The 12465-nt window shown below is 37.2% G+C and overlaps 1 protein-coding gene across 1 annotated transcript in view; it reads left to right on the forward strand.

Moving 5' to 3' along the window:
* The window catches only part of LOC107572605 (uncharacterized), a gene marked incomplete at its 3' end in the record, with an annotated part of 68933 nt that overhangs the window by 42389 nt on the left and 14079 nt on the right, over window positions 1-12465 (forward strand). Inside the window, exons 5-6 of the mRNA XM_016259025.1 lie at window positions 1065-1448; window positions 1531-1587. Of these exons, the coding sequence (XP_016114511.1) occupies window positions 1065-1448; window positions 1531-1587 (441 nt within the window). The remainder of the gene's footprint in view (window positions 1-1064; window positions 1449-1530; window positions 1588-12465) is intronic.

Here is a 12465-nt window from a genome sequence, read left to right on the forward strand (position 1 = left end):
GGGGGGGGGTATTTGTTTAATAGTTTATTATTTTGTTGTGTAACAGCTGAATGTTAGTCAATTAAGTAAAGAGAAAAAACACTTCATGATGTTCATTCAAATGAGTTACAAGCAGAAAATATTACTTTACCTGCTTCATCAAGCTTTTGATTCAGAGTTTGCTGAATCAAATGTTTGCTGTGAAACAGTACTGTAATTGCTTAGAAGCAGATTACTGTGATTTATTAAAAGGGTCAAGAGACAAACTAAAGCAAACCTTGACCACGATTTTGGTGACCCCGTTTTTTTTTCCTTTTCTTGACCAATGAAACATCAGCATCTGATCCTCTGTAATTCTCAATAACAGCAGGTGTTCATCACTAATGCACAATCATCATTTAATTAGTCACTTAATTATCTCATTAACTTTAACTCTTTGAGGACTTGGGATTTGACTTGAAGACTTGCTTGTGACTTGAAAGGAATGACTTGGTCCCACCTCTGGACTCAAGTGAAATATGTTCAAAATATTAATATGTTCATGTTAAAAATATTAATTTATAAATTGAATTGGCAGTTGGCTAATTTAAGGAAGTCGGTTTCTAGAAATGAAGAGTTTTAATTTAATCCATGGCTTATTTACAGAAATATACTGTAAACTAGACTACAGTAAATAACTACACAATTAACAGTTAATTACTGGCAACAGTGTAGCCAATATTTTACCATTAGTTTACAATGCAAGGTTTTAGTGTAGATGTCTGACCTACAGTAACTAGCTGGCAAAAAAGTGTTGTCAATATAAGAAGATGGACTAAAAATGAACTCCCAAAACTTACTGCCAGATTCTGAAACCCTAAGCCTGAGAGTTTCAGATAGACAAAGTAGTGTTTGGATTCATTTTATGTACAGAAATATTCTTTGTTTAGTTAATTCAAATGAAATTCACAGTGATACTGTAATCACGTTATTAACACAGCATAAATATTAGTTTGTGCTTTTCTTTTTAACAGATATTTTTCCCTAATACCAGAAAATTACAGTTTTTCATGGGATTTATTTATTTTTTATTTAATTTTTTGTAGTGTATTCTTCCATTGACCCCTGCTACAACTACACTGTGCTGGACGATCCATGGAGAGCCAACAGCAGTCGCCTATCAAGCTCCTACAAGTGTGACAGTGATCTCACCTCGAGCAGCTGGTATCGTCTCTTCATTAACAACTTGAGCGCTCAGATCCCAGACACGTGTGTTGCTCAGTATAGCTGTGGCACTGCTGCTCCACTGTGGATTCGTGGTGGACACCCAACAGTTGAAGATGGAGTCGTCACTCGAGATATCTGCGGTCACTGGAGAAATTACTGCTGCTTTTTCGGGTCTTTTCCCATTAAAGTCAAAGCCTGTCCAGGCAATTATTATGTCTATGAGCTGGTTAGACCAACTTTCTGCAATTCAGCATACTGTGCAGGTAATTATATTCACATGAACTCTTTGTTTTATTTGTTTGATTGCTGATTCATTGATATTCATCAGCCCTTTATTTTTTTCAGCTGTTACTAACATCAGCAGCACTCATACAACAGTCACACCAGAGACGAGCCCAGCTGGTAATGTAGTCTGATATTTCCTCTGTTGATTTGTGTTTTGATTGAATGTTTGTGGATCATTGCAGACATTTTCATTTTTGAGGGCGATGCATGAGTGTGATGGTATGATTGTTCACAGATTCTGACTGCAAGGAGATTGAGTGATATTAGTCACCTTTAGATTCTTTCTTTCTTTCAAATTTCTACAAACTAGTTTTTGTTCATCCACACTCATGTATGGAAGCCCTGAACCACAATGTGTAATATATATATATATATGATCAATATAACACGTAGCCATGAGATATCGGCTGTATATCGGCTGTGATTCGGCCGTAGGTAATCACAGCGTGCCGATATACCTCCATATCTCACATCTACGAGTATGATATTGCATTTATACAACAGTTTGACCGCACAAGTGTATAAATATCAAGCATCACGTTAGTTCAGGCAGGCCACGTCAGTCAAGCTCGCATCAGCTGATAGTCAGCTGTTCCTGACATGTACCAATTCAGTCTTGACACTTATCACAGCGGTCCATTTAAATTCCTATTCTTTCAGCATCTCTTCTATCGCATTGCTGCACGCAAATCAAACTCCTCCAACCCCAACTCCACCTAACTGAACCTGTAATTTAATCTGACTTTAGTTTCTTTTTCGTATACAGTTCACTACATTGCAAGCATTCTCTATCATGTATTTTGTATTTTCTCATGTAAATTCTGAATTGTAATTATGTATGCATAGGGTACAATGGGGCTAAAGGCCCACCTTAAGAAAAAAAATGTGCTATTCACTGCGCCTAAAATGTATAATTGCAGAAAAAAAAATATACGTTGTATTGAACATTAATGGAGCAACAGTTTTTGTGTGAAAATAAATCATTCAAGTTGTTTATTTTGTTTAAATATATTATACATTTATGAGGTGGCAAGGGGGGCCTTTTACCCCACACACGGGGCAAAAGGCTCACCAGCATGGGGTAAAAGGCACACGGTATTGATACAAATACTTCAGCTAAAATAACGTTTTTTTTAATTTTATTTTTTATTTTTACAATGTCTAAGTTAATACTTGTTCAAAACAATCACTTTAGCAAAGTTTGTACTATTTTCTGCTTATTTTGAAAAAATCTAATTTTTATTTTATTATTTTTTGTTCAATAAATATACTGTCATTAAAATATGTTAATATAAAAAAATATATATTTTAAAATACAGAAACAAAATTGTTTTAATAAGTAAAGATTCTGAAAGTATTGAAGGAGATCCAAAAATAATTTAATATATATATATTTACAGTAGTGACAACACATTATATTTTATTATATGATATGATTTATATCATGTTTTTAAATAGGGATGTAATGATTAACCGCAAGCCGGTTGAAAATCGATTAAAATATGCGACGATTCAAATCAGTTGAGATGCTAAACAAATCGCGATTCAATTATGGGTAGGAGTTTATTTGAATGTATGTCTGAGGGGAACTTACTGTCTTTAGAATAGTTTAGATGGTATTTTTTTCTTTTCATATTGCCTCTGTCTTTAGAATAGTTTAGATGGTATTTTTTTCTTTTCATCTTGCCTCTGTATAATGCATATTAAAGTTCATAAGTGCAGCGCTGCTTTGTTTACAGCTGAAACCAATGAAAGGGTTTAAGCGCCACCTGCTGGCAGAGAGTGCATCTGCGTCTCGTTCAGCTCGTCTGCTGTTTCGGTTTCATGCAGATGTTTTTTATGTATAGTTTCACAAAACCGAAATCAAACCATTCTGTTTTTGCTTCAAATTTTGAAATTATACAATCTACAAAAACTGTTCCTGTTGCATGTATGCAGCATCTTTGTTTGGATCATGATTAAAATGCAGTGGTTGCCTGCCTCTAATTTTAAAGGGAAAGAGCACAGACAAAGCCTTATTTTGTTTATATGATTTACATTTACATTATATTTACATTTTGTTATTTAGCAGACACTTTTATCCAAAGTGACTTACAAATGAGGACAAAAGAAGCAATCAAAACCAACAAAATAGCAATAATGTGCAAGTGCTATATTAGTATATTATTATATTATTATAGTGTTATATTTCAATTTCACAAAGAAACGTGCAGCATTTTGTCCAAGCAATAATAAAAGGACACATTTAATTTATAATTTGTCTTAAATCTCATCGAGAATCGAATCGTGAAAACAAAATCATGAATTGAATCGAATCGTCAGTTGAGTGAATCATTACATCCCTAATTCTAAACATGGTGATTATCTCTAATATGGACACCCACCATAATATATGATTCATTCTCTCATTCGAAACGTCATACCATTGATATTACTTAAGAAGTTAAAGTAAATACGTTTGAAAACTGCGCGCTTTCATGAACACATATTTAATACATTGGCGGAGTAAGAACGTAGTCGCACACCGGAGGAGAAACACAGCCGCGTTTAGAACAACTCACAGGTATCGCACCCAGTTCAAGACAGCAGTCCACAACAGTTAATATAAAAGCTCACTTCAGGAATTAACAAAGTTGCATTGATGAGTTTGAAGTACAGTGTTTGACAAAACAGATCAAACGGAAAGATAAAGCACAATCTATGTCTATTATTAGCTCTCTATATAAAGCATATTGACAGAAAGACAAAGGTTGTGCTGAAAGATACACAATCTTCCAGCATAATTTGGCACAAATATAATGTGAGTTTATGGAAAACCATGTGAGTGGAATGTTGTTCAGCTGAATGTGCAAAGCAAACTGTTAGCGGAAATAGCCCCCAAAATGGGATTTATGTCCCCACCAATGTCAAAAGCAAATCTATGCCCTTGTCTAAGCGCATCCATATAGTCTAGCATGGATGAGAGCAGCAATAACCCAGAAACAAAACCATATGCCATATCCCCTGACACAAAATGACAGTGGAAATCTCAAAGCCTTAAGCAACAGCATGTAGCCCTTACCCAATGAAAGAAAACAGAATGTTGCCGAAACTTGCATAAGCCATAGCCACAAGCGTGTTGCAATTAACCAGATGACCTAACGAGTATGTTGCCATTACCTGAAAAGCTTAATCAGCAACATGTTCTCAATGACGACCGGACAGTTTAGGAACAAGTGTGCTTCCAACACAACCAGACAGCTTAGGGACAATCGCACTTCCAATAACACCAGACAGCTTAGGAACAAGCGTGCTCCCAATAACAACCAGACAGCTTAGGGACAAGCGTGCTTCCAACACAACCAGACAGCTTAGGGACAATCGCACTTCCAATAACACCAGACAGCTTAGGAACAAGTGTGCTTCCAATAACAACCAGACAGCTTAGGGACAAGCGTGCTTCCAATAACAACCAGACAGCTTAGGGACAAGCGTGCTTCCAATAACAACCAGACAGCTTAGGGACAAGCGTGCTTCCAATAACAACCAGACAGCTTAGGGACAAGCGTGCTTCCAATAACAACCAGACAGCTTAGGGACAAGCGTGCTTCCAACACAACAAGCGTGCTCCCAATAACAACCAGACAGCTTAGGGACAATCGCACTTCCAATAACAACCAGACAGCTTAGGGACAAGCGTGCTTCCAATAACAACCAGACAGCTTAGGGACAAGCGTGCTCCCAATAACAACCAGACAGCTTAGGGACAAACGTGCTTCCAATAACAACCAGACAGCTTAGGGACAAGCGTGCTCCCAATAACAACTAGACAGCTTAGGGACAAGCGTGCTTCCAATAACAACCAAACAGCTTAAGAACAAGCGTGCTTCCAGTAACAACCAGACAGCTTTGGAACAAGTGTGCTTCCAGTAACAACCAGACAGCTTAGGGACAAGCATGTTTCCAATTCGACTAGACAGAATAAGCGTGTCTGATACCGGTGCAGAATCAACACTGAACTGATGGCTGCATTCAAAACTGGAAAATGCTGCCTTTGGAGGACACATTTCAAGGAAGGCATCAAGACACGTCGAATCCAATGCTAACTTCACTTCCTGCCTCCTGAGATACCTTCACCTGGTCGATGTTTAAAGGAAGCCTCAGAAGCATGACTGATATCAGTTTATTGAGTTACCTACATGAACAAACGCTGCCTGCGGAGTCATTGGCTGATAGTCAGCGAGGCAGCATGTCAGCAGCCTAGTTTTTCGGATGCAGACGACTTCAACTGAACAACGACCATTTACCATTTTCTCTTTGGAGCTGCGCTGTAGCAGAAATTATTCCGTTTCCACCATGGTCGTTTTTCCTGCTGCTTAAATCTGTGCTGTAGTGCTATAAAATAAAGGCGACTTGACTATATTAAAGGGGACATAACACAAACAGTTTTGGCCAATCTCATGTTATCTTGAGTACCTATAGTGTAGTATTGCATCATTCATATCTCCGAAGAGTCTTCAGTTTATCAGATTTATAAAAGAAAGATACAGCTTAACGATTCTCTCCGAAAACAGCCGAGCTACTGGAGGCAAGCCATGGGCGGAGCTGAAGAGTTGCGAGCACTTACGGCCAATTGGCAACAAAACACAGACATTTGATACAGTTTTACAGCAGTTCATGACCGTGGGATCTTTTATCGCTGGGACTGCTCCGTCTTTCAGAATCAAACGATGTGCAAATCCAGTGTCAGAATGTACCTTGTTATAAAACATTCTTTACCAATTGACGGGAACAAACAAACACACTTGTGAAACTCCGTTGCTGCACCGGAAAAACAAATTGCACCCACTGTTCACACAACACTGAATAAGGCTATATTTTCCTCACATCCAAAAACACACATCTTGGAGAAATTCTTCTCGATGAAGTTCCCATCTGAACTTAGTTCATCTAAGTTACCAACTTACTAACTACCTTCTTTAGTCAGTCACATACTCGTGAAGTACTTATCAATAAAGTAGCAATGTGTGAAGTAATGCTAACTCGGTCACATCCGAATCAGACAGCTTATGATCAGTGCGGTGAATTTACGGGTTTAAGTTAACGAACTTGAACAACTCTGAGATGAATCCATTGGGGAAAAGAATTCCACTCGTTAAATTCCCGATTCCTAGTGATGGTGTTTTACCTGCTGAATTCACCATTTAATTAGCTATTGAGCAACTCGAAGCTGGTGATAATACTGAAGGCCCGTATATATGAGTGCTGTGATAGGTGTCACATCCCTATAGGTAGACATGGATCAGCTGATAGTCAGCTGATGCGAGTTTGACTAACTTGACCTGCCAGAACTGATGCTACGCTATGATATTGAATGTCCGCTGAGGAAATCGATGCTCTCATTGCAGTACTATCCTTTCATCTGTTGATTTACGATGACAGCACTGCTCAGTGCATTTGTTGGCTGCCTACAAGCTGTTGTTTAAAACGGCATTTTTTTTCTCTTTCAAAATAAAAGTATTTACTGCTGACTCGTAAAACAGTCTCTTCTCGCCATCTAAAGGCGGAACAATGTCACTAAAATCACCATCACGAACACACACACAGTTTCTCAATACTAAATACGATTATGTATATACAATATTATTTATTAAATAATAATGTTTAATAAACAACAACAACAGCCATCATAAAAGTTGCTAGGCAACTCAGTCAAAAGTACAAAGGCAGCACTCTGATATATAGTATTACATTTACATAAACATGATGAGATTATGCCAAACCTATTTGCTCTGGAACAAATAATAGATTAATGAGACCAAAGACTTACCCAAAGATTTACCCAAAACAAATTATATCTCATGTTTAACTGCTATAGACATCAGAACCAGCAGCAAATTTCTAGAAGATCTGACTGAGGTGAGGCTCCTCTCAGCGGGTTCATGAGTGCTGAACGACCGCTGATGCCCTGGAGCTCACATCTCTGAAAACGTTGAAGCAAATTTTCAAATAGACGTTATCTTTTTTAACAAACCGCATATTTGAAGTCCAAACAAGTACATTCTTGCCTTAAAAAAAACACTTAAAGGGGTGGTTGATTGTGATTTCACTTTTTTAACTTCAGTTAATGTGTAATGTTGCTGTTTAAGCATAAACAATATCTGCAAAGTTACAATGCTGAAAATTTTATGCAAACGGAGATATTGTCTTTAAAAATGATGGCAGTTTAATGCCTACAGTTACAGCTGGTAGGGACTACAACAAGCTATTTCCCAGGTTAGTGACATCACAAACCCTGAAATTTACATAAACCCCACCCCTGGGAACATGCAACAAAGGGGGCGAGGCCATGTTGCACTGCTTTAGAGAAGAGGAAGAGTTACTGCGATGCTTTCAAAACTAGGGGTGCATGAAAAAATCTATTCATATATGAATTGTGGTTATGTCTTCTAACGATTCTAATGGATTCACAATTTCAAAATCAATGTTCCAAAGCAACGGTTCTTAATCCTGTTCATCATGTCCCCTGCTCTGCACACACTCTGCTCTGCATCCCTCTCTTTCTCTCCTGATTCAGATCATCAGCTCCTCAACTCCATCAATGAACTGTGTTCTAATTATACACTTTAAGTGTATAGACAGACAGATATTTTTCACATAGCTACGAGAAGCGTTAAACATGGACGCGCACGTTGCCATGGTAGCAAGAAATACTTATTACAGTTACATATTAAACAATTACTTTTCAAAAATGCTACAACACAATCATGTATTCTGCTGTATTAAAGCTTTAATCAGGATAAAACCATATAAAAGACAGTGGTGCAGTGTGTGCGATATATATTGTCTGAGATAATATCGTAATTGTTGTTTTAACGATGTGCGATTTGACATTATCAGTATTTTGCCAAACACCAAACAAAACAATCCTACAGAGTGTCGTGAAGTCTAGTAGATTATTATTATTAGATTATTATTAGAGTGCATTCTTTCACTGCATGATTCAGTCTGTTAAATGCATTTAAAATGATCACAAAATTCAGGATACAGGGGCAGAAAATGTATATGTTTATATAATTTCATATAGTAAATCAATATCACACGAAGAGTGCTGTTTTTCTCTGAAAATCAACATGATTATATATAGATTTTTTTACAACATAAATTAAGAGACTTGCGTTTTAGACACCATATTGCCTGTTTTTGCTCTATTTCGACAACAAAAAAAATTACAAACACAGCCACAGCACTGTTTTGCGTCTCTGAGCAGTGATGGTGATTAATTCCTGAATGAATCAACTGTTTAAATTATTCGGTTCAGTCGCAATGACTCACTTATTAACAGTGACTTGCTGACACCTACTGGCAGTTTTAATTTCACATTTAAAGTATCTTTTTATTTTTTTATTTATTTTTTTTTTTCAAATGAGTATTCAACATTTTATGTCTTATGTCAACATTTTTATAAATGTTAATCAAAACATAATTTCTGCATTTGTAAATGCAGGTTAAATGCATTCATGTCCTGCATTAAACAGTGTATAAATACATCTAAATGCCACTTCCGATGAAGCTTCTGTGTTTCCTCTGCATTGAAAAGATTAATTTTGTTGATACTGATTTAATTTGCCTGGTAACAGCCCAAATGTCTTATTATTCTAAATAACTGATGATTCATTTAATTAAAAACAACTAGTTTGAGATTTATAGGCCTATCCCAGGGGTGTCAAACTCAGTTCCCCTGCAGAGTTTAGTTCCAACCCTGCTCCAACAAACCATGTCGTTTTCAAATAAGCCTAAATGATTAGATTAGCTGGATAAGATGTGTTTAATTAGGGTTATATCTAAACTGTGCAGGGCCGTGCACTCCAGGAACTGAGTTTGACACCCTTGGCCTATCCCATTTTTGCCTCCCTCCCACTGTTAAAATGTAACCAAGTAATTTTTTATCTGAGTACATTTTAAATGAGCTACTTTTTACTTTTACTTGAAGAGATTTTTAGACTGGTACTTTTACTTGAGTAGAATATGTTCGTACTCTTTCCACCTCTGACAGATAACAGCATATCTTAAAAGTATGAGACAACAACAAACAAAACAAACATACCATTCTGAAACGTCCTGTAAGAGCCGTACTTGCACAGGTTCTGAGCGATTCTCTTCACTAATATTCTCTGGGTTTCATTTGGACTCAAATTGATAAGCAATATTGACATCGCCATTGTTTACAGTACAACACCGGAGCACATGCCACTGAGGTGGGGGGTGGGATGTTTCTGGATGCGCACTAGGTGGATAGTGAATCACAACACACTGGGCCAGCTAACCAATCTGAGCCTATTGCGTATTTCTGAGGGAGGGGCTTCATAAAATCATCAGAGCGTTTATAGGAGAATGGACAGAGTGGTGTAGAATAAAGGTAAATTATGTGAAAAATAATGCTTTTTTTTTTTAAACGGAGCATTAACACGTTAGACTGCACCCCATAAACACAATCAAGCCTAGAAAAAAAAACTGTCAACTACCCCTTTAAAACTACATACCGTGAAACAAAAAAAGTATTATTTTAAAATTATAGTGGATTTGGGTGTCCGCCATGACACCCGCTGTGAGAAATATGGCAACTTCGGCAAGCGGAGTAATACAAACGGTGAAACAGCTGTTGGAGTTCTGTTATCACTCTAATATCACACTCTTATCAGCCAATCAGATTCAAGGACCAGAAATAACTGTTGTGTGTGTGTGTATACGTATATATATATATATATATAGAACTGTTGTGTGTGTGTGTATATATATATATATATATATATATATATATTATTTTTTTAATAGCCTATTAAATAAATAAATGACCACCTGACCACCGCATTAACTAAAACATTCAGCCAGCATCACGCTGAAAATAATAATTTACTGACATCTGGACTTAAGTCTCTATTCTCTGCATTAGCACTGTTTTGAACTTACTGTTTGAATTCGCTTACTGGATCCTTGGACTTTCCATGAGTTTATCGGTTTAAAAAGATGTGATCGCAAAAACCTGCTTCTTTTCATTTTTAAGGTATTGTTTTCATTATAATTTACTGATTCAAATTAGTAATCAATAATTAATTATTATTTTACTACTCTGCGCCCCACGCATTGAAAACCCCTGAGGTAGACCGACTCCGCCTGTGGTCATTTACATGATTTGTCGAGATGAGAGGTGACCCCTCCTGAGTAGTGTGATTTATATGGTGTCATTTCTAATCACCCAAGCACTGACGCGTTGACTCTGAGTACCGGCTATTTCGAGAGTAAATCCAGCATAAATATGCATGTCATTCCCGAAACATTGCAGCATCTATGAGACCAAAAAACGAAAGTTTCATACAAATTCTGAATGGATTAGCATATAGCCTAGAAAGTGTGCAAAGCACGCTCCCTTTATTATCACTAAAAAGCATCACTCATCTTAGTTTATCGATCGCAATCTCACAAAGTTCCGTTATAATCAACCCAGTCAACATTCTGATCTCACAGTGATGTCACCATGAGCTCCCAGGATACTCGTGATGAGGTCACAGTGTGAGGTCACAGTGAGCTAAAAGTTTAACCTCACAGCGCCCTCAATGTGTGCTCATACTAATGTGAGGTCAAAGTGCACTCACTGCACAGAGACTAGGTACCCATCATGCATTGCAGCATGAAGCTTTTGATTGTCACCATTGTTGAGCTTCATGCACTGATTCCTGATGTTTCTCTTTGTTTTTAAATGACACAACAGTTCAAAATGCTTGTAGCTCATCATGCTTTTAAAATCATTCGTAAATGTTAACACTGCAGTATCCTATACTGTATAATCAAAGAGCTATTTTAATTCAAAGCTTTAAATTACCAGCTCCTCACAAAGACTGCATACTGAACCAGGGTGAAGATTGTGTTGTTATCATCAATAACAAACTGATATTACCTGGTTGCAGTTTCTTTGGTATTCCCTGCAATGACAAATGTGCTTTTCAAACACAGTTACAGCAGCCCCCTAAAATATAACGTTATAAGGTCAAGGGTCAAGAGCCCAACTAAGGCAAACACTAATCACCTTGATGGTAACAATAAAACAATTAACTGAGACAATAAAACATTATCTAAATCTCTGTTAATTCTCAATAAGTGCTTTTGTAGATGTCTGACAGAAATAAAGTCAGTCTGGTTAATAATGAGTGAAGCTGGTGATGCTGTTTGTGGAGTTGTTTAATCATTCTCTGCTGAGATCACCAAAGATTTAATGTATTTTGTATTTCAGTTGATTTCATGGAAGGCTGTGTCTGGAAGTCAGTTGCATGTTTGGAGAAGGTTCTTATAACAAAAATCTGTTAGCATGAAAAGCTCTCTAAACTACACAATGAATCTCTTTACATCGGATCTGCACTTTGTTTGTTATGAGATGATTCACGAGCGTGCAAAACTGTACTTATTAAAAACTCTGCCGCTTTCAGCAGTGAATGAATTCTGAAAAACTAAAACGTTTTTGACTGGCCATTGCCTTCAAGAAATCAACAGATATGTCTGTGATGGCTACATTGCTCAACACTGCAAAAACACGTTGGATAGTTTGCCAGATCTTCAATTGCTGTTGCTTTCGTTTGAGGGTATTTAGCACCATCTAGGGTCCGTACAAATGGGCCTGGGCTTGGCTAACCACTCCAATTGCAGTGGGGCTGACATCGAGGATTCCATTACTAACAATATGCGGGGGCAACTGTCCACTGTCCCCTTGCCCCCTCCTAATGTTGCCCATGAATCTGTATATATGTGCCATGAAATGTAATGTGTGTTGTAAAGATCACGAGTAAAAACATTAAAAAAAAGAAAACCTTACAGCTGCTTGAGTCGTGACTGTCACGTTAGCCTGATGGGACCAAACTCTCTTTGGGATTTTAAAACGTAAGACAGTACCCAGATTTGAAGACTACAGTAAGATTTAACTTCTACTGTTAATAAGATTTTGGTAGGCTACTATTAGATGGATAG

This window comes from Sinocyclocheilus grahami, unplaced genomic scaffold, assembly GCF_001515645.1.
Source record: "Sinocyclocheilus grahami isolate Dianchi unplaced genomic scaffold, SAMN03320097.WGS_v1.1 scaffold1781.1, whole genome shotgun sequence".
Lineage (NCBI taxonomy): Eukaryota > Metazoa > Chordata > Actinopteri > Cypriniformes > Cyprinidae > Sinocyclocheilus > Sinocyclocheilus grahami.